This window comes from Suricata suricatta, chromosome 1 (assembly GCF_006229205.1).
Source record: "Suricata suricatta isolate VVHF042 chromosome 1, meerkat_22Aug2017_6uvM2_HiC, whole genome shotgun sequence".
NCBI lineage: Eukaryota > Metazoa > Chordata > Mammalia > Carnivora > Herpestidae > Suricata > Suricata suricatta.
In genome coordinates, this window is record NC_043700.1 from 162,991,455 (window position 1) to 163,019,067 (window position 27,613).

The 27,613-nt window shown below is 37.9% G+C and overlaps 1 protein-coding gene across 1 annotated transcript in view; it reads right to left on the reverse strand.

Moving 5' to 3' along the window:
- Nucleotides 1-27,613, reverse strand: part of WDR19 (WD repeat domain 19) — a 101,355-nt gene that overhangs the window by 23,165 nt on the left and 50,577 nt on the right. The window contains exons 18-28 of the mRNA XM_029947232.1: nucleotides 25,715-25,874; nucleotides 25,414-25,524; nucleotides 24,537-24,646; nucleotides 18,129-18,186; nucleotides 14,766-14,906; nucleotides 14,606-14,688; nucleotides 14,069-14,152; nucleotides 12,729-12,875; nucleotides 12,284-12,408; nucleotides 9,191-9,303; nucleotides 7,471-7,539 (exon numbers count right to left, since the gene is read on the reverse strand). Of these exons, the coding sequence (XP_029803092.1) occupies nucleotides 7,471-7,539; nucleotides 9,191-9,303; nucleotides 12,284-12,408; nucleotides 12,729-12,875; nucleotides 14,069-14,152; nucleotides 14,606-14,688; nucleotides 14,766-14,906; nucleotides 18,129-18,186; nucleotides 24,537-24,646; nucleotides 25,414-25,524; nucleotides 25,715-25,874 (1,201 nt within the window). The remainder of the gene's footprint in view (nucleotides 1-7,470; nucleotides 7,540-9,190; nucleotides 9,304-12,283; nucleotides 12,409-12,728; nucleotides 12,876-14,068; nucleotides 14,153-14,605; nucleotides 14,689-14,765; nucleotides 14,907-18,128; nucleotides 18,187-24,536; nucleotides 24,647-25,413; nucleotides 25,525-25,714; nucleotides 25,875-27,613) is intronic.

Below are 27,613 nucleotides of genomic sequence, written 5' to 3' on the forward strand. Positions count from 1 at the left end.
GAAGGGGAGCCCTGAATTATTCAGGTAAAAGTGGCCAGGTTAGAGTAGCATTGGCTACTGATGTAGAGGAATATAACAGGTAATTTGGTTGGAAAGAAGACTTAGTCATAGTTCTGTTACTTTTTATTTGGGTGGCTTTAGTTAGTCATATCATCCTATGGGACCTCCATTTCCTCATCAATAAAATGAAGAAGTTATGGGGGCCTGGGTGGCTCACTTTATTAGGTGGCTGATTTCAGCTCAGGTCATGATCTCATGATTCGTGGGTTCAAGCCCCATGTTAGGCTCTGTGCTGACAGCTGAAGCTGGAGCCTGCTTCAGATTCTGTGTCTCCCTCTCTCTCTGACCCTCCCCTACTCACACTCTGTCTCTCTTTCTCAAAAATAAATAAATGTTAAAAAAAAATAAAAAATAAATAAAAAGAAGTTAGACAAGATCACCTGTAGGGTACCTAAGCTTCTGTGGTTCATGAAAGATAGACTGGGAACAAATTATGAGGCAATTGGGAGGCACTGTAGCTAGAGAATAAAAGGATTTAAAACTGGACTTTGGGAAAATTCTCCGGTAGTGAAGTGCAGAATGCACTTGTCTGAATGAATGAAGTAATCCTAGTAATGGACAATAAACACAAATATGTTGGTTTTATAGGTTACATGTTCCTAAACTTAGTAAAATGTATCATAATGAAATATGTAGCACAACACTAGAAGTAGCTATGGTAGGATAAAAGAATACCAATAAAAGAAAAATTTGATAGCCACAAGGGACATCTATAATTTTGTCTGTTATTGACTCCTTTAACTTATCTGAGAAATGCTCCTACTTTCATTTCAACCCTGGGATTCCAGTGGGACTTCCATGCCTCAGAGGACCTGTTCCCCATGACAACAGAGGTGGGAATGTCTGGGGGTGGGAATTTTACCTAATTTGCCCAAGCAGATTATTCCATTCTTCTGGCCACCAGTTGTTTAATCTTGTAATGGACACCTGAACTAAGCAATTAGACCCCTTCTCGATTTGTGAATTTGGGACCAGAATTCTGGTCTGTCTTTAGCAGGAAGGGTGGGAAATGTATTCTTGAGAGTTGCCGGCAGTCTTGAGTCTGGCTTTCTGGAGGAAATAGCTCTTAGAAAATGTTGGGGATATGCAGAGAAAGTAAGAGAATGCTACTATTTTTATAATAAAATACAATGGCCTTTTGTGGATGGCCAGAGAATAATTTCCATTCTTTAATAATTTCACTGCGGCTTCAAATTCAGGTACTTTTAGAAAATACTAATTTTTATGCCATAATAAAAAATGCCAACACTTTTACTGAAAAGGCTTAGAAACAATATTGCTAGCACCGAAATGATGGTCTCTAAAACAATTTCTCACTGAAAAGGAACCAGGCTTTTTTAGGGAAATGACTGATTCCAGGTCTGGGGCATGAAATGGAAATGGCCACAGCAATTAGGCAAGAAAAAGAAATAAAAGGCATCCAAATTAGAAAGGAAAAAGTCACTATTTGCAGATGACATGTTACTGTATATAGAAAACCCTAAGGAATCCACCAAAAAACTACTAGAACTAATAAATAAATATTGTAGGATACAAAATCAATATACAAAAATTGTTGCATTTCTGTACACTAATAATGAAACATCAGAAAAAGAAATTAAGAAAACAATCCCATTTACAATTGCATCAAAAAGAATAAAATACCTAGCAATAAATTTTTTTAATTAATTTATTTTTTTTAAATTCCATAATATTTTATTGTCAAATTGTTTTCCATACAACACCCAGTGCTCTTCCCCTCAAGTGCCCTCCACCATCACCACCACCTGTCTTCCCCCCTCCGCAATAAATTTAACCAAGGAGATGAAAGAGCCATGTACCGAAAACCATAAGACACTGATGAAATAAACTAAAGATGGCACAAATAAATGGAAATATACTCTGTGTTCATGGATTAGAAAAATACTCTTAAAATGTCCCTATTACCCAAAGCACTCTACAGATTCAGAGTAATACCTGTAAAAATTTCAATGGCATACTCATCAAAACTAGAACAAATAATTGTAAAATTTGTATGGAGCTATAAAAGATCCTGAATAGCCACAACAGTGTTGAGATAGAAGAACAAAGCTGCCTGCAGGTATCATGCTCTCTGATTTCAAATTATACTACAAAGCTACAGTAATCAACACAATATGGTATTGGTACAAAACCAGACACACAGATTAATGGAATACAGTAGAGAGCCCAGAAGTAAATAACACATATAGGGACAATTCATCTATGTCAAAGAAGCAAAAACAATGAAGACAGGACAGTCTTTAATAAGTAGTGTTGGGAAAATTGGAAAGCCACATTGAAAAGAATGAAAGTAGACCACTTTTTTATACCATACAAGTTAAGTTAATACAAATATTAACTTAAAATGTATTAAAGACTTCAATGTGAGACCTGAAGCCATAAAACTCCTAGAAGAAAACATAGGAGGTAAGCTCCTTGACTTTGGTCTTAGTGAGGTCTTTATGGATCTGACTCCAAAGGCAGGGCAAACAAAAACAAAAGCAAACAAATGGAATTACATCAAATTCAAAAGTTGCACAGCAAAGGGAACTCTCGTCAAAACAAAAAGACCACCTACTGAAATGGGACAAGGTATGTGGAAACTATATATCTGATAAGGGGTTAATATCCAAAATATTTTTAAAAATCTTCATATGGGGCGCCTGGATGGCTCAGTTGGTTGAGCACCTGATTTTGGCTCAGGTCATGATCTCATGGTTCATAGGTTTGAGCCCTGCATCAGGCTCTGTGCTGACAGCTCAGCCTGCTTTGAATTCTGTTTCTCCCTCTCTCTGTCCTTTCCCTGCTCACTTTCTCTCTCTCTCCCTCCCTCTCTCTCTCTCTCAAAAATAAACATTTGAAAAAAGTTTTAAAATCTTCACACAACAACAAAACCAACCTGATTAAAAAATGGGCAGAGGATCTGAAAAGACACTTCTCCAAAGAAGACATACAAATGGCCAACAGACACTTGAAAAGATGCTAAATATCACTAATTATTAGGAAAATGCAAATTAAAACCATAATATCACAAAATACATGTTAGAATGGCTATTATCAAAAAGACAAGAAATAACAAATGTTGGAGAAGATGAGAAAAGGGATCCCTTGTACACTGTTGGTAGGATTTAAAACTGATACAGTTCCTATGGAAAACAGTGTGCAGGGTCCTCAAAAAATTAAGAATAGAATTACCATATGCCCTAGCCATTCCACTTCGTGGTATTTATCCAAAGAATATAAAAACACTAACCCCTCAAAATATATATATATGTGCTTTTATGTTCATTGCAGCATTTACAAGAGCCAAGATATGAAAACAAGTGTCCATTCATAGTAAGAATGAAGATGTGTAATATATATACAATGGAATACTACTCAGCCATAAAAAGAAAGAAATCTTTCCAAATGTGACAACATGGATGGGCCTTGAGAGTATTATGCTAAGTGAAATAATTCGGACAAAGACAGATGGTGTCTAATTTCATTCATATGTAGAATCTAAAACAAAATAAAAGCAAAACCAAACCAGACTAGTGTTTACCAGAGGGGAAGGAGGTTGGGGGATAAGTGAGGTGGTGAAGGGGATCAACTATATGGTGATGGATGGCAGCTAGATTTACGATGGCGATCACTTTGTAGTATATACAGATTTTGAATTATAAAGCTGTTCAACTGAAACTTACATGATTAAAAAAAAAGAAATGGAGTCTGTAATATCATGTAACTGAGGGCAAGGAATCTATCAAAGATTAATAAAATTGTATCAAAATGCAATAATAGTTAATGTAAAGACACATTTGGGCATAAAAAACATTGACTAATGGATTAAAATCAAATATGCTAAAAATCTATGAGTTCATAATGATATTAAGAACAAAAGCACCTCTAGAGGTCACTTTTGGAGGACGGTAGGAAACCAACTCATTATTATTTTTTTAAGAGAGAGAGAGAGAACAAATTGAGGGTAAGGGCAGAGAGATAAGCAGGCCCCATGCCCTGTGTGGAGCCTGATACAGGGGCTCAATCTCACGACCCTGAGATCATGACCTGAGCCAAAATCAAGAGTTGGATGCTCAACCAACTGAGCCACCCAGGCTCCCTGCAACTCATTAATCTTATTTATTTATTTTGTTACATTTATTTATTTTTGAGAGACAGAGAGAGACAGAGTGTGAACAGGGGAGGGGCAGAGAGAGAAAGAGACACAGAATCTGAAGCAGACTCCAGGCTCTGCACTAGAGGTCAGCACAGAGCCCGATGCGGGGCTCAAACCCACGAACTGTGAGATCATGATCTGAGCCGAAGTCGGATGCACAACCGACCGAGCCACCCAGGCGCCCCTCATTAGTCTTAAAACTAGTAAATGGAAGGGGGAAAAATCAAGTATTTACCCCATTTTTCCTTGATCTCACAGTAACAAAATAGTTGGTATGGAATAGAAGAAATGACAATTAAAAATCACCATTTTGCAACACCTAATAAAATAATGAATCAAGGTAATAAACATTAATGGCTACTGAAGTCATCAGGTGAAAGGTGAAGGGAAATGTTATAATGGAGGGATTAGGCTGACCACTCTAATGACTAATAATCAATCTTAACACCATTAAAAACAGAAATGACAAAAACTGGTGGGCTGTGTATTTATGTTCCCCCATAATTCATATGTTGAAGCCCTACATATTTGCATTTGAATACAAATGTGATGATATTTGAATATGGGGCCTTTGGAAGTAGTTAGGGTTAGACGAGGTCATGAGGGTAGGGCCCTTAGTTGGGATCAGTGGTGTTATAATTAGACGAAGGGAGAGAGATCTCTCCTTACCTGAACACACCCCGGAAAGGCCATGTGAGGATACAGCAAGAAGGTGGCCATCTACAAGCCCAGAAAAGAGCTTTTGCCAGGAACTGAATTGGCTATCCCCTCAATCTTAGCCTTCTCAGGCTCCAGAACTGTTGTTTAAGCCACTTAGTCTGTGGTATTTCATTTCGGCAGCCTGAGCTTATTAGGACATGAGCCTACTGATGTGGTGAAATAGGACGTACATAGCACCATCTAAAAACATCAAATCTATGTCTGATTAAGTATCTAGATTTAATTACCAGCTAGTAGGAAATATAGGAGATGGGGAAATTTGCACCCCAACTAGATGTTCAGCAATGTCAAGAAATGACTGTTGGTGAAAATGCAATGCTCACACATTACTGTTCGTAATGTAAAATGGTTTAGCTGCTTTTGGAAACAGTTGGGCCGTTCCTCAAAATGTTAAACATAGAGCTAACATATGGCCTAGAAATTCCTAGGTATACACTCAAGAGAGTATATACATTGCATATAACATTACACACAAATGTTAACAGCATTATTCATAAAATCTTGAAAGTAGAAACAACCCAAATGTCTATTAACTGTTGAATGGATAAACACAATGTGGTATAGTCACACAACAGAATCTTCAGCCATATAAAGGAATGAAGTATTAGTACATTTTACAACACAGATGAACCTTGAAAACATTCTGAAAGATGCTAGACACAAAAGTCACATATCGAATGGATCCATTTATATGAAATGTCTCGTACAGGCAAATGCAGAGAGACAGGAAGTAGATTATAATAAATACATGTAGTACAGTGTGGTATGGGCACAGACAAATCATTGGAAGAGAATACAGAATACAAAACTAGACTCAAAAATATATATGGTCATTTCATCTATGGCAAATGCTCCGTGGTAATTCAGTGGGTAAAAAATGGTCTTTTGATAAATGATGCCAGATCAACTGGAAATCCGTTTGGGGAAAAAAGATTCCTAATTCCTACCTCACACCATACACAAAAGCTAATTCAGGATGGGCACAGGACTAAATAAGAAAGCTAAAACAGTCAAGTCTCTAGAAGAAAACATAAAGGAAATATTTTAATGACCACGAGATAGGAAAAGATATCTTACATAGGATTAAAAAACACTAACCATAAAAGAAAGATTAATAAGTTAGACTTCTTTAAAACTTAAGAATTTCTTTCCATCAAGACACTACTGAAGACGGAGTACCTAGGTGGCTCAATCAATTAAGTGTCCAACTCTAGATTCCAGCTCAGATCATGATCTCATGGTTTTGTGGGTCTGAGCTTCTGTGAACTGACCCCATAGAGCCTGCTTGAGATTCTCTCTTTCCTTCTCTCTGCCTCTCCCCAGCTTGTGCTCCTTCTCTATCAAAATAAATAAACTTAAAAAAAAAGACACTACAAAAGAATAAAAAGGCAAGCCACAGCCTGAGAGAATTTCACAATACATACATCTGATGGAAAGATTTGTGTTTAGAAATTGTAAAAAAGTCCTTCATATGTAAGAATAAAATGAGATGATACAATTAAAAATTAGAAAAAATATTTAAATAGCAGAAAAGAGGGTATCCAAAAGGCCAATATACTTATGAAAAGGTGCTAAATATCATTACTCTTTAGAAAAATGAATTAAAACCAGAATGAGATACCACTACACATTTATCAGTAGTTACAAGACATAGATTGGTAAGTATTAATAAAGAGAGCAACTAAATTCTTTCAAACTGCTGGTAGAGTGTAAACTGATACAACCATTGCCAAAATATGTGTATCTTATGACCTAATAATTCTACTCCTGGATATACGTAACCCAATAAGGCAGAATGTTATGTCCATCAAAAGATACGAACAACTTTATGGCAGTTTTATTCATCATATGCCTGAACTGGAGACAAACCAAATGTCCATTAACAGAATATGGGTAAAGAAATTATGCTATAGACATAGAGCAGAATACTACACAGCAATGAGTAAGAATGAATCAGTGCTGCATGTAGTAATACACATGTGTTAATAGGCTCCATATTGATTTGAAGGAACTGGACACAAAATAGTACAATTCCATTTATATGAAATACATAGACAGATAAAACCAATCTAGAAGGATGAAGTCAGAATTGTGGTTACCCTTGGTGGGGACCAATGACTATGAGACAACATAAGTGAGCCTCCTGGGAGCAGGAAATGCTCTGTACTTTGATCTCGGTAGGGGTTACACCAGTGCAGTATATGTGAAAACGAGTTACGTACTTAGGATTTGTGCACCTTACTACATGCAAGTTACACCTAAAAGAAAACCCAAAAGTTCTTTTATAGATACACTTTGTACCCATAAATGAAATGACATGATGTCTGTGACTTGCTTTCAAATAACGTAAGGAAAGAGGTGGGGGTATGAATAAAATAAGATTGGTCGCATGTTGACAGCCGTTGAGGTGGGACGGCGGGTACACGAGAGCCTGTTACGCTGTTTGGTCTACTTCTATACGCCTGGAAATTTCTTCAAAAATTTTAAAAAATATTGGCATTCTCAAAAGTCTTATTACAGCGTCTACTTACAGTTTCAATCGCCATTTCTATTGCTGCGTTATCTTCTGGGCTTGGACATTTCAGGAAATGTTTAAGTGCCTGAAATGAGAATTGTATAGCAATTAAAACTTTTCAGGCTGCTTTCACATTGGGAAAAACAAAAGTTTCACACAAAGTAATTCTAGTTTGCAAAAGCATCCACTTCTCAACCAGGGGCTTGCACAGTCTAGGTCTTAAAATATACACCTAAAAGTCTGAGGGACACCTGGATGGCTCAGTCAGTTAAGTGCAGGATGCTCGATTTTGACTCAGGTCATGATCTCCTGGTTCATGAGATCAAGCCCTATATCAGGGTCTTCACTGACAGAGTATTCTCTCTCTCTGCCCCTCCCACACTTGCTCTTTCTTCCTCTTTTTCTCCCTCTGTCTCTCAAAAATAAACTTTAAAAAAATGCTGAGTTGAGTTTTAAAAATGGAAGGATTCAGTTAACCCTCGGAAGAATTTAGTTCTGACTTCTAATGAGAGTGAAAAATAAGTCCTCTTTCATTATAAAGATAGCATTCTTTTCATTCATTTATTCATTCAACAAATATTTATCGCCAACCTCCTACTATGTACATGAGACTATGGAACATACCAGGAAGGATATGACACGGCCCTCTTGTTGTATTGTGCACAATCTAATTGGGGAGATCTGTGTAATGTGATATTATAAGGAACCAGTTACTTTAAGTCATATTGTCTAATTCCTAAACACTACACCATTATACCTATGAAGAAATGTTGATTAAACATGGGGGTGATCCCAAAGGTACCATGAAGAAAAAAGGACTTGAAGATGAGAACAGGTCAGGTGCATGGGAAAGTGGGCAGAGAGAGATCTAGAGAACAGGGATGGGAAAAGGCTAGCTCGAATGTTTCTTAATGGAAACAGCTAGATGCCAGGTGGGAAGTGCAGGGGCTGGTTGGTCAATTTGTGGGAATTCTCTTGAGTACCAGCTAAGAATCTGGACTTTAAGTGGCCAGAAATAGTAATAGGTGGCTAGAAGGCTGAGTTCACACACAGACATGTTTCTGTGGCAGGCGAGGTGTTCTACCAATACCTGGGCCCATATTTTAAAATTGGGAGACCTAGACTTCTATTTCTCATGAGAAATCCTAAGATCCAGCACGCATGGGCCCAGCTCCGGAATGGAGGTAAATAGAAGCTGTTCCCTTCAGACCAAATAGGTGCCACCCAGTAGTCCCCAGTGAACGTACAGTGAACACACAGATCACTGAGTTACGTCCCTTGCTCGAACACCAGAACCCCTGCTTTAGGGGCCCTTTAGCAGTGAAAGTAAGTAGTATTTGGGGAATAAAAGGATGAGTGATAGGGACAGAAACTAGAAAATAGGAATAATATTATAATAATCTAATAATAAGTGAAGTGACCCAGGTTTGGATTAAGTTGATAGAATGAAAAAGGACAGATACCAGAGATATTACAGGGGAAGAATGTGATTGGCTGTGGGAGAGAGAGTTAACTCAAAGTTAACTTTGAGATTTTAGGTCTGGGTGTCTGGAAGCATAACATATTTTAAAATATTGCTGGGCGTCTGGCTGGCTCAGTTGGTAGACTCTTGATCTTGGACTTGGACTTGAGTTTTAGCCCCACCTTGGGTATAGAGATTACTGAAAAAAAATAAAGAAAGACTCTTATAAACATTCCTGTGGTGTCCAATGTATATTTTCTTAGGAAATACTAACTCGTGAATATTGGCCACACAGCAAGAAGAATTTTCCAGCCTGAAAATGTCTTTTTTCTCCTTCAAAATATAAGGCGATGCTTTGATAGTCTTCATTAGTGGTACCTTCAGAACCTACAACAGAAGTTCATGGAGTAAAATATCTGAGCAGAACTTGTTTACCTTTTATTGCTAACTTAAAAAAAATAAGATCCAAAACAGTTGATCTAAAATAGATGATTAAAATTTGTAACTGTAAATATCAGTGTTATTATCAGTGTTTGTTTTCGTCACAAAACACATTCGCCATCATGCCCCCAAATATCACTCTGTTCCATCTTCCTTTCACCCTCAACAGGAATCAGGAGAGGAGATTATGAGGCTTTGTGGGAATGTAGGTTGTGGTCGGATACTACCCTTAGTGACTTTTATCATTCTTTAAGAGTCTCAATTCCATTTTCTAAAACGACAGGAACTATGACTACAATCACAACAACGATCTGCAGAGAGTCTAAGAACAATCGAAGTCAGCCATAATACAAACCTAATCCATCTCCTTTTCTCAGCCAGGCCTGGTTTCGACAAGTGTATTTGTCAGACAAGGAAAGAAAATGATATTCAAGTGGCCAATAGATGCCATTTAAAGATAATTACTCTTTTTCTATTATTACTGTTTTTCTTTTGGTTTGAAGCTTAAATATGGTTAAACACAGTGGAAATAGGACCTCAAATCTGTAGGGGTTCCAACTCATTGTTTACTTTCACCCACAGGTGTTACAGAAGTGTAATAACAGGCGTGGGGCTCCAGCTCAAAGCAGATAGGAAGTTTGTAAGAGAAGGTTAAGGAAGACGGTAAAGAAAGATGGACAAAAGCATGTGTGTGCATGCGCGTGCATGCGCGCGCGTGTGTGTGTGTAGGATGCAGGATACGACACATCCTTATGAAATGGGAAAACCTTAAATGAGTTAGTGCTATAGTGATTTGTAATGTTAAGACAAGAAATGTTACCTGTCAAGTTAAAATTCTACTATCTCTTTTATCTGTATTTCCTTTTTTTCTTTAGCTCCTTATTTTCTCTAATTATCTGAATGATTTTGTAAGATATTAGAAGATGCTTTTTCCTATTTTGTTTCCTTGAAAGCTGAAATCAAAATTTTTTCATAAATTCTACCATCAATTCCTATGGTCATTTTGTAAATTTAAAAAAACAAAACAACACAAAAAGGCAAATACTTTATGACTCCATTTATATGACATACTATGAGTGGTAAAATTTACAGGGACAGAATGTAGAGCAGCGGTTGCCAAGGGCCAGTAGGGGTGGCGTGGGGTGGGGACATGCTGTGTAATGAGTACTGAGCTTCAGTTCAGGACGGTTCAAAGTTCTGGAGATGGATGGTGGTGACTGAAGGCTGTGCGACACCGTTAATATGACTGAACTATACATTTAAAAATGGTTAAAATGGTAGATTTATGCTATGTATCTTGCAAAGATAAAATAAAATACCACCAAAAGTAATGTTATGTATGGCCCATAAAATCAAAATCTGAAAATTATTTTAGTAGTTTCCAAGAAAAGTGCAAATAAGGGAAGAAAACCTATAAGCAGTGTTCTCAGAAGAGTAAATCCTCTTTTGGACTTCCTTCTGAAAAATCACATCTCGTGTATATCACTCTTCATCAAAGTAGAATCATATAATCTTAATTTTTAGCTCAATTAAAAATAAATTAAAAAAAACAATAGAACTCCCCTATGACCCAGCAACAGCACTGCTAGGGATTTACCCAAGGAATACAGGAGCACATGTACCCTAATGTTCACAGTGGCACTTTCAACAATAGCCAAATCATGGAAAGAGCCTAAATATCCATCACCTGATGAGTGGATCAAGAAGATGTGGTATATATGTATATATATATACACACAATGGAGTATTACATGGCAATGAGAAAGAATGAAATCTAGACATTTGTAGCAACGTGGATGGAACTCATGCTAAGTGAAATAAGTCAGGCAGAGAAGGACAAATACCATATGTTTTCACTCATAAGTGGAACAGGAGAAACTTAACAGAGGACCATGGGGGAGGGGAAGGGAGAAAAATAGTTGGGGAGAAGGAGGGAGGCAAACCATGAGAGACTCTTGAATACTGAGAACAACCTGAGGGCTGATGGGGGTGGGGGAAGGCGGGTGATGGGAACGGAGGAGGGCACCTGTGTGGATGAGCACTGGGTGTTATATGGAGACCAACTTGACAATAAATTATAAAAGAAAAAAATTTTTAAAAAAGTATGAAGGAGGCAAACCATAAGAGACTTTTTTTTAAACTTTTTTTTTCTTTTATAGTTTATTGTCAAGTTGGTTTCCATATATAAGAGACTCTTACATACTGAAAACAAACTGAGGGTTGATGAGGGGTGACAGAGAGGGGGAAATGGGTGATGGGCATGGAGGAGGGCACTTGTTGGGATAAGCACTGGGTGTTAAATGGAAACCAACTTCACAATAAACTATAAAAAATATATGAAAATATTTTTTTCAAAAATTCCTCTGCATTTTCTATTACCTTAATTTTGGAACTTTGTTTTAACACTGGTTGGCAAAGAGCAAAATTTGGCAAATCTGGCCTCTTTTAACAGTCACCCAAAAATCTTAATGTTTGAAAATGGTCTTATAGGGGCGCCTGGGTGGCTCAGTCGGTTAAGCCTCCAGCTTCGGCTCAGGTCAGATCTCACGTTCGTGGGTTCGAGCCCCGCGTCAGGCTCTGTGCTGACAGCTAGCTCAGAGCTTGGAGCCTGCTTCCGGTTCTGCGTCTCCTTCTCTCTCTGCCCCTCCCCCTCTCATGCCTGTCTCTCTCTGTATCAAAAATAAATAAAACATTTAAAAAAAAACACAGACTTAAAAAAAAAAAAGAAAATGGTCTTATAATTCCATCTCACCTTTAGATAGTAGGAATCTTGAAATCTCACACATGGATATATATATGTGTGTCTGTATAAATGGTGTGTGTGCATGTGCTTGTGGGCATACCAAGTTGATAATTAGGTCATAAGAGTCAAGTATTTCTAGAATACAAATCTTTGAGTGAAAGGAGGGAAAACAACGGTATTTACCGATAATGTCTGCATAGATTTCCATCTTGTTGTGCTGCTGAGCCAGGCTGAAAGCTTCATTATTACATTTGGACATAACAAGAAACTGGATGGCAGACCCGTAGTCACCTAACTGTAGGAAAAACCTACAACAGAGTATTTTAATCAGCTTGACTCATTTATAATAAGTCTGTCATTGACAAAATAAAATCTTTTTGCAACTATGAGAAACCATTTCTTAAAAATATATTGGGCAACCTGCAGCTTTATACTCTATGCTTATATTTGAAAAGCATCTCCTCCTACACTAACCACAACCAATAGACTTTGAATTTAAACACTTATACCTAACCAAAAAATTATAAAGAATAAATAGTCCCTTTGAATTTACTTATTTGATCAAGGGGAGTGGGGGCTTTCTTTCAAGGCTAGTTCTTGGAAATCCGGAAATACTGCATTCTGTTACCTGGCTACCATTTTGGCTCCATCCAGAGACTGGGTCTCTCGGACAATACTGACAGCCTTTTCAGGATTGTTGAGGTGATCCAGATAGATGCGGATTACACTGTTCCACTGCTTTGCATTCTCATAAGCTACAACAGCTTCTTTGTATCTGTAAGAAGTAGTTCCGGTAAGCTTTCTTACCACAGTCACATTTGGGGGAAACATGAAAATAAACGAGGCAATCTTTTTGTTGATGGTGGTTGCTTATTTTTCTTGAACTGTTTTGTTCTTCATCAGAAAGAATACAAGGAATCATCTCCCTAAGATGTGTTCTTTTTTAGAAGTTTGATAAACAGTAAAATATTAATATTGAATTGTATTTTTTCATCTGAACCATATATATAGAATTTCTTACTTTCCTTTTTTTTACTGGGAAGATTATAGTAGTAATAGAAGCTTATTTTAGAAAACAAAATAACAGAATATTTCACATTTACAAATACAGCTGAAGAGGGAGCTATAAAATCTTTGCGTGTTGACCTCTAGATGGAGCTCAAGACTTGTTGTGAGTCCCCACCAGCCCTCCAGCAATTTCCATTTCAATAAGACATTTAGTGTACATCCCTATTTCCTAAGGTATTTTTCTAAAAGTAGAGGGCACTGACCTTTAAAATTCTCTTAATATATATTGCCAAATAATGTTCCAAAGGCTACAGAAATTATACTCCCATCAGTCATGCATAACGAGTGTATTTTGATAGTATGGTTATTAGTTTAAAATCTCTCTCGATAGGATAGGTTGAAATAACATACTGTTGCTTTAATGGTTATTAGTGAGGTAGAGCCTTTTCATGTTAAAGATACAATTTCATAATTGTGTTTCCTCGTTCCAGACTCCTTGTCTTTGAGTTTCTTCTATCTAGTTGTAGATGGACAGAAGATATGATTTTGGATAGCAACTATCCATTGTGATACCTTGATGCTGTTTTACAGCATAAACCGTGCAGTCATCAGTGTGGAATTTGTATTTCTTCTCTGTTCTTTTCCTCTGCATCCGTAAGTTATCCTTCTTAATAAAATGACTATCACTTTATTTTCATGCCATATTATATCAAAACATCTCCTTCTAGTATTTAACCCTCAAATAAAAAGAGAGAGTAGCCTATGTGGAATACACAAAGGATTACCTGAGGTATTTAAGTTATGGGAAACATTGAGTAGTCTGGCACCTGAGGCCAGGCAAAGGGGAGAGACGTTTTCCTTCTCTCCTCGGCCTTTCTTAGAAGTTGCAAAGATCGGTGGTTAATTTATAAAACATACATATTGCTTTAAACTTGCATGAATTTGAGAAGCTGTACAAACCTTCCATCTGCTTCTTTAGCTTTGGCATACTGCAAGTGAATCTTCGGAGAAGAAACACGAGGCAGAAGCTCCCCAACTTTTGCCCTAGAGGGTAGATTTCAGAGAATATCAGCACTATATTCACTTCCAAAGTCGCTCCCTACGATCAAGTGTGAGTTTTTGGGATTCAAGAAAGTTATCATGATCTTTGCAAAATCTTGGCTTCTACAGGTAAAAGCAGATGACCCTGCATTTCCTTCTGATGCTACACCCCTGCCCTCCCCATCTGTGGGAAAATGAAGGTTCATTCATCAACAATTTGGGGGCAATGGGGCTTTTTTCCCTAGTAGTTTGTCTGATTGGGGATTTCCGACCGGACAGGATGTGCTGTTCTTTGGAAAACAAACTATTAATAGGAACTAATCTCAGAAGGAAAAAGGAGATAGAGGGAAGACGAGATAGAAAGAACAGAATGTACAGATAAGAAAACAAGTGCGGAGACCGCCAGGACCCATTCATTTCCACATTTGTTCAGAAGAAATTTTAGCAAATTCTTACCAATTCTTACAGCGAATGTAAACAGATGCTGCTTTGTCATAATAGAGACCTTTTTCATACAGTTGGGCTGCTTCTGAAAATTGCTAAAACAATAGATTATTAAAACATAGAATTTATTACGTATGAGTCTGCACGAATATTTATGCATAGAAAATCAAACCTTCATGTTCTCCAATATGGCTCCACAGTCTCTTTTAAGGACCCTGCTGGGGTGCTTCAGGGCCTGGTTAACGCCTCGGCGAATGTCCCCCATTCTTAGGGACATTTGGGCCACTCCAGCCAGACACACGTCATCATGCTCCTGGAATCATAAGGCAAATTACATACCCGACCCTAAGTTAAATTGATGTATTTCAGCCAAACAATTAATTTTTTCTTCTATAGTTTATAGGCAAGTTGGCTTCCATAGAACACCCAGTGCTCATCCACACAGGTGCCCTCCTCCGTGCCCATCACCCCCTTCCTCTTCCCCTCCCCCCCATCAGCCTTCATTTTGTTCTCAGTATGCAAGAGTCTGTCATGGTTTGTCTCCCTTCCCCTCCCCAACTATTTTTCCCCCTCCCCCTCCCCCATGGTCCTCTGTTAAGTTTGTCCTGTCCCACTTATAAGTGCAAACATATGGTATCTGTCCTTCTCTGCCTGACTTATTTCGCTTAGCATGACACCCTCGAGTTCCATCCACTTTCCTACAAATGGCCAGATTTCATTCTGTCTCATTGCCATGTAATACTCCATTATATATATATACCACTTTCTTTAAAAAAAATTTTTTTTTATGTTTTATTTATTTTTGAGACAGAAAGAGAGCATGAGTGGGGAGGGGCAGAGAGAGAGGGAGACACAGAATTGGAAGCAGGCTCCACCACAGGCTCCAGCACAGAGCTGTCAGCACAGAGCCCGACGTGGGGCTCAGGCCCACAAATGTGAGATCATGACCTGAGCTAAAATCGGAGGCTTAACCGACTGAGCCACCCAGATGACCCTAAACCACATCTTCTTAATCCATTCATCAGTTGATGGACATTTAGGCTCTTTCCATGATTTGTCTAACAATTAATTTAAACCTAAAATGAGCCCATTAATCCTTTCAGGCAAATCTCAAGATTATGAAATAATACTGAGTTCTTTTTTTAATCCCCTTACAAAGTTATATATTTTTCATTAGAAGTTCAGATCTTTTATGCTTAACAACAAATTCTTACTACCCCTTGTCATACTACTTTGTGTATCTCTGTATATCTTCTTGGTATAAAATTTTTATATAAGAAGTAGTATACTGCACACACAGCATAAATGCCATGAACAAAATTAAGGAAAAAGCCATTTATCAAATGGAAGATTTCTCTACTAGACATGATTAAACATTAAAAACTTTATGTAAAATTGCTTAATTCATTAAAGATAACTAAAGAACTTTTCAACTAACTAATCTGTATGATAAAATATAATGTCCTATTGTATTTTATGTAAAGTAACATGGCTGGTGGAACATTTTGGGATATGGAAATGTTCTGTATCTGCCTGGTCCTATATGGTAGCTAATAGTCACAAGTGGCTACTGAGTCCTTGAAATATGGCCAGTGTGACAGAGGGACTAAAATATAATTATTTAATTTCCAATTATTTAAATAGCCATGTGTGGCTGGTGGTTCCTGTATTCAATTACTCAGATTTAAAAAAAAACTTTAAGGAGTGCCTGGGTGGCTCAGCATGTTAAGCGTCTGACTTCAGCTCAAGTCATGATTTACCAGTCCATGAGTTCAAGTCCCTCATCAGGCTCTGTGCTGACAGCTCAGAGCCAGGAGCCTGCTTTAGATTCTGTGTCTCCCTCTCTCTTTGCCCCTCCCTTGCTTGTGCTCTCTCTCTTTGTCTCAAAAATAGAACAGAAAAAAAATTATTTTAACTTAAAATATATGTAGCCAAAGAAAATAAAAAACCCAAGAGTTACATAAGGCAATGGATATGATCAGGCAATTCATAAAAAAAAAAAAAAAACCATGCAATTGGCCAAAATATAAAACATGCTCAGCTTCACTAATAATCAAACACACACAAGAGACCTTTTTTTGGGCTCATAAAATTGGTAGATGAGATGGAATGATTGGTAACACTCAATGTTGTTGAAAGTGTGGGGGGAAATGGACACTTTCTCAGATGCCCTAGCTATATGAATTGCTATAATTTCTTCTAGAGACAACTTAGCAATATAAAAAATTAAAAGCATATATTTTATGACCTAGAAATCCCACTTATAAGAATATCCTTCAGAAATACTATCTTAGATAGTTAAATATACATGTATACTAGGTAGAATATTCACTATAGTATTTTGATAGTAAAAAACCAAAAATGGTTATAATTCAATAAAGGAGAGGATGAAAAGACCACACTACATCTAAACAACAGACTATTAGAAGCCCTTAAAAGATTAAAATAGATTAGAATGTATTGACTTAAAAGACCATGAAGAAAACAGAATGCTGTTTTTCTCAGAATGGATTTTAGTTGATCTTTGCTGAATAAATGGAAATTAATGATATCTTTTTTTAAAGCATTACATTTTTAAAAAGTTTATTTATTTATGAATGATGGAGACCACATGAGCAGGGGAGGGGCAGAAAGAGAGGGAGACAGAATCCCAAGCAGGCTCCCAGCTCTGAGTTGTCAGCACAGAACCTGATGTGGGGCTCAAACTCCCAAACTGTGAGATCATGATCTGAGCCAAAGTCGGACACTTAACCAACTGAGCCACCCAGGCACCTCCCAAAACGGAATTTCATATTTAGTGAAAAATCCACATAACATTCATATTTGGATGCTTACAAGGGATTCTGGGTAGAAATACATGAAACTGTTATCAGTGGTTACCACTGAGGGGTGTGGAGACAGGAGAGATTGGTAGACGCACTCGTCATGTTATACTGTGGTGATTTTTCAAATGGACTATAGTGAAACTATATTACTTCTGTAATAAAAATTCTAGCTATAAAACAGGAAATAAAAAGGCTTTCAATCTTTACAAGACCTCACCTAAAAGCATCAATTTTTATAGCAAAATTTAGCTTCTTGAGCTAAAATTCTGGGATGGGAGAAAGGGATGGAATAGTGTGTGGTTTCCAGGATCACCATAAAAGATACAGCATGAGAGATGAAATGACAAATAGTCTTCTACGGACTAGGAGTTCACTTTACAGTGGTTACTGAAACTTTTTAAAAGAGAAAAAGGAAAAACCTCATGAAAATCATAGCCTTTAAGTGGAAAGGAATAAAAATTTTATTCTGAACATTAATGAGAAGCTCATATTTAAGATACAAAGGAAAATATATCTTTTTCAGACTGATAAAAATATTGTCATCTTTAGATTTGAAGTGTTTTAAAATGATTTAACTATATCCTTGCAAAGTTGTTAATAAACTGAAAAAGAGCTCACCTACTAATAAATAAAATGCAATTTAGACCATGACTTTTTACTAACATGAAACAAACCTAAAGATAATTATACATATCTTTATTCAAGGTTACCTTATGATTACCCGTTATTCCTTTCTCATAATGAGCCAAAGCATTAACATAATCACCCCTGAAAAAAAAATCAGAGTGAATGTTAATATTTTAGTATCTCATTTACATATACAAGATTTAAAAGATAGTCTTTGAGTTGCTTGGGCTCACATAAGATGTGATATACAACATATATAAGCATTTTTTTCAAATGCACTTCATTATTATTTTGTTGCTTTAAAAATAATTGTAGGGGCGCCTGGGTGGCTCAGTGAGTTAAGGGTCAGACTTTGGCTCAGGTCATGATCTCACAGCTTATGAACTTGAGCCCCTCGTCTGTGCTGACAACTTAGAGCCTAGAGCACAGCTCAGATTCTGTGTTTCCCTCTCTCTCTCTCTGCCCCTCTGTCTCTCTTAAAAATAAACATTATAAACACTTTTTAAATAAATAAAAGTAATATAAAGCTGTATTATGCTAGATTGTAAGGTAGTTATTACTTTGTAGTATGTTAAGCATTTTTGGGAGCAACATAAATTATGGGCCACTTTTGGCATCCTTTGTGTTTTTAAGAAAATTATTAAGTACAGTGTTATTTTAGTTTCAGGTGTACAATGATTCAACAATTCTATATATCCTTCATCAGAAGTGTACTCTTTTTAGTTTTTTAAATGTTTACTTGAGAGAGAGAGAGAGAGAACGAGCATGCGAGCAGGGGAGAGGCGTGGAGGGAGAGACTCTTAAGCAGGTTCCGTGCTCAGCATGGGGAGCCCGAGCAGGGGGCTGGACCTCATGATCCTGGGATCATGACCGAAATCAAGGGTCGGACATTCAACTGACTAAGCCACCAGGCACGTACGCCAAGTGTACTCTGGGTCCTCCACCTATCTCCCACCTACCTTCCTTCTGGCAACCGCTGGTTCGTTCTCTATTTTTAAGATTATGTTTTTTGGTCTTTTTTTCATTTGTTTTGTTTCTGAAATTCCACATATGAGTAAAATCACATAGTATTTGTCTTTCTCTGAATTATTTCACTTAGCATTTTGCCTTCTAGATTTGTCCATGTTACTGCAAATGACAAGACTGCATTCTTTTATATGGTCAAGTAATATCTTACTGTGTATACATATCACATCTTCCTTATCCATTCATCTATCGATACTTGGGCTGCTTCCGTATCTTGGCTATAGTGCATAATTCTACAGTAAACGTAGGGTTGCAGATACTTTCCTGAATTTGTATTTTCAGTTTTTTAGGGATAAATACCCAGTAGTGGGATTACTGGATCATATGATAATCTATTTGTTTTTCATCCAAGATTTTATTTTAGATGACATATAGTATTGGTTTCAGGAGTAGAACTTAGTGATTCATAACACATAACACCCAGTGCTCATCACAAGTGCCCTCTTTAACACCCATCACCCACCTAGCCCATCTCCCACCCATCCCTCCTCGAGCAACCTTCAGTTTGTTCTCCATAGTTAAGAGTCTCTTATGGTTTGCCTCCCTCTTTGTTTTTATCTTATTTTTCCTTCCCTTCCCCTATGTTCATCTGTTTTGTTTCTTAAATTCCACGTGAATGAAATCCTATGGTGTTTGTCTTTCTCTGGAGCATAACACATTTTAGCTCCATCTATCTACATCATTGCAAATGGCAAGATTTCATTCTTTTTGATGGCTGATTGTATATGTATACACATACGCATATGTATACCACATCTTCTTTATCCATTCATTAGTTGATGGATATTTGGGCTATTTCCATAATTTGGCTACTGTTAATAGTGCTACTATAGGGGCATCTGGGTGGCTCAGTCGGTTAAGCATCCGGCCTCGGCTCAGGTCATGATCTCACGGTTCGTGGGTTCAAGCCCCGCGTTGGGCTCTGTGCTGACAGCTAGCTCAGAGCCTGGAGCCTGCTTCACATTCTGTATCTCCCTCTCTTTCTGACCCTTCCATGCTCCTGCTGTCTCTTTCTGTCTCTCAAAGATAAATAAAAACCATAAAAATTTTTAAAAATAGTGCCACTATAAACATTGGGGTGCATGTACCCCTTCAAATCAGTATTTTTGTAATACCTAGTAGTAAAATTGTTGGGTCATAGGGTAGTTCTATTTTTAATTTTTTGAGGACCCTCCACACTGTTTTCCAGAGTGGTCGCACCAGTTTGCATTCCTACCAACAATGTAAGAGGGTTCCTTTTTCTCCATATCCTCACCAACACTTGTTTCTTGTGCTTTTGATTTTAGCCATTCTGACAGGTGTGAGAGGATATCTGATTGTGGTTTTGATTTGCATTTCCATGATTATGAGTAACATTGGGTATCTTTGCATGTTTCTGTTGGTCATCTGTGTGTCTTCTTTGAAAAAATATCAATTCATGTCTTCTGCCCATTTTTTAACTGGATTATTTGTGGGTTTTTTGGTGTTATAGAAGTTCTTTATATATTTTGGATACTAACCCTTTATCAGATATGTCGCTTGCAAATATCCTCTCCCACTCCATAGATTGTCTTTTAGTTTTGTTGATGGTTTCCTTCACTCTGCAACCGCTTTTTATTTTTGGGGTAGTCCCAATAGTCTAAATTTGCTTTTGTTTTCCTTGTCAAAGGAGACATACCTAGAAAATATTTCTATGGCTCATGTCAGAGAGATTACTCTTTGTGGGCTACTTTAAGAAAATTAATTCCAGTATGTAACACACAGTGTTATATTAGTTTCAGGTAGTGATTCACTAGTTCTGTATACTACTCAATGCGCATCAAGTGAGTGTACTCTTAATCACTTTCACCTATTACACCATGCCCCCTCCCGCTCCCCTCTGAAACCATCTATTTGTTCTCTATAATTAACAGTCTGTTTTCTGTCTTATTTTCCCATTTGTTTCTTAAATTCCACATATGAGTAAAATCATATGGTATTTTTCTCTGACTTATTTCACTTAGCATTATACTAACTCCAACCACGTTGTTGTAAATGGCAAGATTTTGTTCTTTTTTTATGGCTGAATAACATTATAATGTGTATATATACCACATCTTCCTTATCTATCTATTCATCCTATCAATGGACACTTAGGTTGCTTCCAAATCTTAGCTACTGTAAATAATGTTGCAATAAACACAGGAGTACGTATATCTTCTCGAATTAGTGTTTTCATATCCTTTGGGTAAATATCCAGAAGTAGAATTGCTGGATCCTAGGGTATTTTTATTTTTACCTTTTTGAGGAAACGCTATACTGTTTTGCACAGTGGCTGCACCAGTTTGCATTCCCATCAACAACGCACGAGTGTCCTTGGCAACATGTGTTTGATTTTAGCCATTCTGACAGGTGTGAGATGGTATCTGATTGTGGCTTTGATTTGCATTTCCCTGATGATGTGTGATGCTGAGCATCTTTTCGTGTGTTTGTTTGTTGGCCATCTGCGTGTGTTCTTTGGAGAAATGTCTGCTCATGTCTTCTGAATAGACCACTTTTGATTATCTCCTTTAGGGCACTAAATGACAGTCATGTGACTATAAAAAATGAATGTATTTTCCAAAGGCCCAATATTTATAAGTATAATATGTATTGAAAGGATCGGGGTAGATGTGAAGGAACATGTTTAGGATTACAGTACTGAGGGCCCTGGTTCTTACTGAGATAAAAAGTATTACATATAATATAAATAATAATACTCCCATAACTGATGCTAACATGGGTCTGCATATCCAGAAGACCTACTTATTATCTTGTTTTTATTATTTGGGACAGAATGAATCAGTGGTTTTTGGCTAAGACTCATTTGGAGATCCGTCTTCCTCCGAGAAAACATCTCCTCCAGAATAAATCAATCAGCTCTAAAAATGGCATTATTTGAGAGCCACCTGAGCTCTACCGCATCCGTTTAGGCAAGTCATCCAACTCTCCAGGCCTCACCCAGCTTCCTCACATGTCGGTGTACAAGGAATTTTTTTTGGAAAACAAGCTGTTCTGCTGATTGAGAACTGTGTTTTGGACAGCCCAGGCTGTGTGGTTAGCAATGTTTCTAACTGGAAATTTCTAATATTTGGACCCAATTACGTCAACTCAGCGAGGATGTCTCTTGACAACAGGAGTAATAGCTCCTCTATCAGAAGTTTCAGGGTTTCCGTGGGCAAGCCCAATTAGGAGATGCTGTTAAAATTTTGAACACTTTATTTTCATGTTATTTTAGCTTACTCATTTTATTCTTATTTTATTTTGGACTCCTCATATGGATCTAGCTGATTTATCAACTCGCAGACTAGAGAACTAAATCTGCCCCACAGTTGACAGGCTGGTCCTGCTTTGACCTAATCAAAGTCTTGGATGCATATGAACAGACTTGGATTGAGCAGAGGCCTGGGGCCTTAGGTGTCAAAATCAGAGCCAGAGGCTACTGGGATATTTGATGAGGACGAGATATACCCACTTAGTTACTGTTATTATTACAAGGAAACTCTTGGCTGTTGGGGGCTGGGGTATGTGTCTAGATCACGGTCCAAATAGCAGTGAAATTTGGGGAATTGGTGTCTAGAGAGGGCAAGAAGTTTTGAAAAATATCAACAACAAAGCATCGGCTTTCAATCTGCCTCAGCTCATCCAGCTATAATGAGACAAAATTTGAGAGTTTGCTCCAAAAGCTTTGATTCCCGGAGCACCTGGGTGGCTCCATCAGTGAAGTGTCCACCTTTGGCTCAGTTCATGATCTTGCCATTCCCAAGCCCCGGGTCAGGCTCTGTGTTCTGTGCTGACAGCTCCGAGCCTGGAGCCTGTTTCAGATTCTGTGTCTCCCTCTCTCTCTCTCTCTGCCCCTCCCCCAATCACACATGTGTACACACACTCTCTCAAAAATAAACAACAACAAAATTTAAAAACAAAAGCTTTGATTCCCTTCAAAAAAGACTCAGTCAAAGGCTTCTGCCTGGTGCCAGGGCTCACAGGGTGCCTGTGCTCTGATATGGTGGGTCATCTCCCTGTGTAATGACCCTATTTCTTTCAGCACAGAAGTTTTGTGCTCTAAGACCCTGTCACTCTCAGGATAGAGATGGAGGGCCAAGGCACTGGGGAGCCTTGTCCCTTACGGTATGCATTAAGATTGCAATCTGTCCTTTTTAATATATCAAGTTACTTTTTTTTAATAATGAGATTTTATTCTTAAGCAATCTCTACACCCAACATGGTGCTCAAACTCATGATCCCAAGATCAAGAGTTGCTCTACCAACTAAGCCGGCCAGGCACCCCAACGGCGTTACTTTTTAAGAGGGATATAGGTATCAAATTTAAACTGAAGTTGACTATGAAGAAATAAAATTTCTAAAAAGTTTTATTTGTAAAATATAAAATTTCAAAATAAGATATTGTAGTTAGAAATGAGAGACTATTTTTTGATAGAATAATTTTTATAGCTATAATTTGGGTGTCAATGTTCTCAATGAATCTAAAGTCTGCATGAAAATAAAGTAGAAATATATAAAAATATCTTTTAAAAATGTTAGAACCATATTTTCTTTGTTCAAAGACAAATACTTTTCCACATTTTACTATTTTTGAAACTGGAATGTGTAATAAATGTCAAAAGTTGTCCAGTCGTAATGTAGTTGTCATTGTACATACCTGTGTGAACTTAATTTGTAAATAAATTATTCATTTATTGTCTCTAAAGGTATTTGCACTGGTAGCACTAACCATGGCTGCATATAAGCTTAAAAATGGATCTTGAATTCTTCTAAAATTACACTTTTATGCAGCAATGAAATAAAAATCTGCAGTCAGTCAATTAAGACTGGCTAGCAATTAAGAGCACTAGAAAACTCTAAAAATCTCTTGGAACAGATTATGGAACTTCCAGAGGTAGATTTGTGAAGCCTATTTATGCATCATGAAGGATTACTGCCCAAGCACTGAGTAATCACCTGTGAGAAGCATCTGGCTTGGCTTTCAAGCCTAACTTTTATCCATATGCAATTTAATTTAAAGAAAGAAAAACTACAATTTTAAGCAAACAGAAGACGTAGACCAAAGTCTGGTATTTTTCAATACGACTTGAAATTATAATGTAAATCCTCACAGTGTTCAAACAGGTCAGAATCACGAGCATAGGCTGTGAAAAGCAGGGCGTCACCCTGATGCTATGTATAATTGTTTTGGCCAAATGCAATTCAAAACAATATTTAGACTCTAAGTGTAGAAAAGGCTTAGACCCAAACTTAAATGTTGATGCTGAAAATGAAAGTGGATAGAGGCTTGGTACAAGACTTCATTAGTTAGAAAAAACATCTTTTGGAAGTATAATTAATATAGCTTCCCCTCCCCCCATTAGCAATTATTAAATCAGTGGAAGGCCTTCTAATTAATGGTAGTTTGGAATTGAAGGTATTCAATAGTTAGCTACTGATTGAAAAACATAAAGATAAGGACTTACGTGAATTCAAGCTGAATAGCATATTCTTTGGATATGAATGGTATCTGGTCTGGGGCTAACCGCTTGGCCAGCTGCAGGGCACTGTCCCAGTGCTGTAAGTCTCTTCTCATCTATTGGGAAGAGAAAGACCTTAATTTCCATTTTTAAAATGTTTTTCTTAATGTCTGACCCTAAAGTTCATGTTCTAACCACTACTCTATTCTTCTTTTATCTCTTATCTTATCCCATGACTCTGGGATCAAGACCTGGGCGGAAATCAAGAGAAGGATGTTCAACTGCCTGAGCCATCCAGGTGCCCCAGAATCCCTCTTCCATGTAACCACGTCTCCTTGTGCTGAGCCAGGTCCTTCCCTCCGTTCCAGTCCTTCCCCTGCCATGGTCACCTCTGGGAAACTAATGATAGAACATTGGTCCTTCGTGCACCTCAACACACAAGAGAATCTCATACAGCAAATGAAAGATACGTGCACCTCAGTTTCCCCAACTGGGAAACAGAGAAAGTAACTATCCACTGGGATTGCTCTAAGGGTTAAAGGAGTAAAAATATGTCAGGTGATTAGAAAAGTGCCTGGCACCATATGAGTTCTTGATACCTGGTGACTGTTTTCATTTGCGTACATTTTTATAAATTTAATAGTCTGCTCTATTTGGACACAGACTTTAAATTATTTGGTAACATGAAAATAGCATGCCTTTTATGGTTCCACAAAACACAGAATGAAAGTATTTTTGAAGTTAATGAATACTCAGGTTCCTGATACCGAAATGTCTAAATTCTCGGATGGAGAAGGCAGGTGGGGTCTGGTGCTGAGACATTTTCACTACACGAAAGAAATGCCCCTGTGCGTGTTCTTCCCATCCTTATTTGTCACCATACCTCGAGGGCAGCAATGGGACAGCTGGATGCCAGGTACAGGTCCTGAGCCAGGTTGAAATCATTAGTAAACATGGCCAGATGTCCTGCTAGAAGATTGCAGTCTTCTATTCCCTGCAAACAAAAGCAGTTTTAATGAGAAGAAATACAAGAGTTTCGTTTTTTTAAAGCCTTTGCTTGGTAGAAAGTGGTAATGTGCTATTAACTTGTTGAGGAGTTAGGTAGGACCAACTGCAGAAACTTAAAATGACTGAATAAATACCATTTAAATCCTGACTAATACTTTCCATGAGATGCTGTTTACCTTTATCTGCTCCAAGGACATCACCATGCCGACATTTCGGATTGTCCGATAGACGCGGATTGCGAGCTCCACTTCCATGTGATGGAGGCAAGCTCTGGCGAGCTCCTTCCAGGCATCGTGGTCATTCAGGAGCTTGCACATCTCCCAAGCATCAGAAAACCTAGCATTTGAGCACATAATTTAATCAGCGAGCTCTACTTGCCCCCTAACTGGTGATTCTCAGGTTGTATATAATTTAATGTTACATCTCAGATAAATTTTGCAAAGCATCTCTTCATCTGTAATCATCATTTCCAAGTTATCAAAAATGACAGACTTGTCTTCCTTTATTATACAGATAAATGCTTTCTCTTGAACTTCTTTTACTAATCTGACTCTACTTTGTGTAACCACCCTCCCTTACTAGCAACTAAATCTTTTAGTTTGTTTATTTTTGGGTTTACTTCACACACAGATGAAAATTATTTCTCTTCTCACATGAGACTAATAACAGTACTCTACTCCTACATATTTGGAAGTTTAAAACAGAGGCCAGGAAACTATGGCCTAGAGTCAGCCACCTGCTGTCGTGACCCAAGTTGAGTGGAACAAGGCCATTTGGCCCATTTTTTTTAAATTAATAGTTTATTTATTTATTACCAAGTTGGTTTCCATATAGCACCCAGTGCTCTTCCCCACAAGTGCCCCTCTCCATGACCATCACCCCTGTTCTACTTCCCCCTTACCTCTTTAGCCTTCAGTTTGTTGTCAGCATTCAAAGGTCTCCATGATTTGCCTCACTCTCTCTCCCCAACTCTTTTCCCCCCCTTTCCCCTTCCCATGGTCTCCTGTTAGGTTTCTTTTGTTAGACCTAAAAGTGACAACATATGGTATCTGTCCTTCTCTGTGTGACTTATTTCGCTTAGCATGACACCCTTGAGGTCCATCACTTTGCTACAAATGGCCAGATTTCATTCTTTCTCATTGCCATGCAATACATACACATACATACACTATCGTGTATGTGTGTGTGTGTATATATATATATATATATATATATATATATACACACACCACATCTTCCATTTTGTATGGATGGTCTTGGCTTGGTCGACTTGAGTAGATGTGACAGAGACCCCTTGGCTCCTAAAGCCTGAAATGCTTACCATTTGGCCCATAACAATGATTGCTGACTTCTAGTTTAAAACATGACCATAAATGCCAATTGGACTTTTTGTGGGACCTCTACACTAATGAATACATTACATCTATTGATCCATCTATTCACCTACGCATTTCCCCAGCCAACGCATGTTTACTGAGTACCTGTTTTGTGCCAGAAACTGTGCCAAGATACAGAGATCAAGCACACAGTCACTGTCTTTTAGGGCCATCATAATTGGGGAAGGTGGAAGAGACAGGTACGTCAACAGATGCATCTGACACAATATGACACAGGTCACTGAGGGCTTGTTATATGTGAATCTGCGCAAAATGCTTTGCCTAAACTCTCTCACTAGATTACCCTAACAGCCCTCTCCACTAAGGAATATTAATATTTCTTCTTCACAGATGAGAAGTGGAGCTCAGAAACCTCACAAGACTAGCCCATCAGTGGGTGTTGGTGGGGGGGGGAGTACTCTAAACCACTGTGTGTATCCTGCCCTGAGGCAATCCACCAGAAAGAAAGGGTCTGGTGTGTGCGTGAGTGCAAGTGTAGGTGTGTGTGATAAGAACTGGGGGGCGGGGGGGGGGGCTGGGCAAGATGAGTTGTTTTAAACAGAGCAAGTTTGAGAGCTTGTGGGCTTCCAAACACACAACCAGTAGGTAGTGGGAAGTACAGGTTTAAGCAGAAGATGTGCATTTTGGAGTCAGCCTCTCATGCATGCTGTTAAAGCCATGTAAGCAGAGGAAATTCAT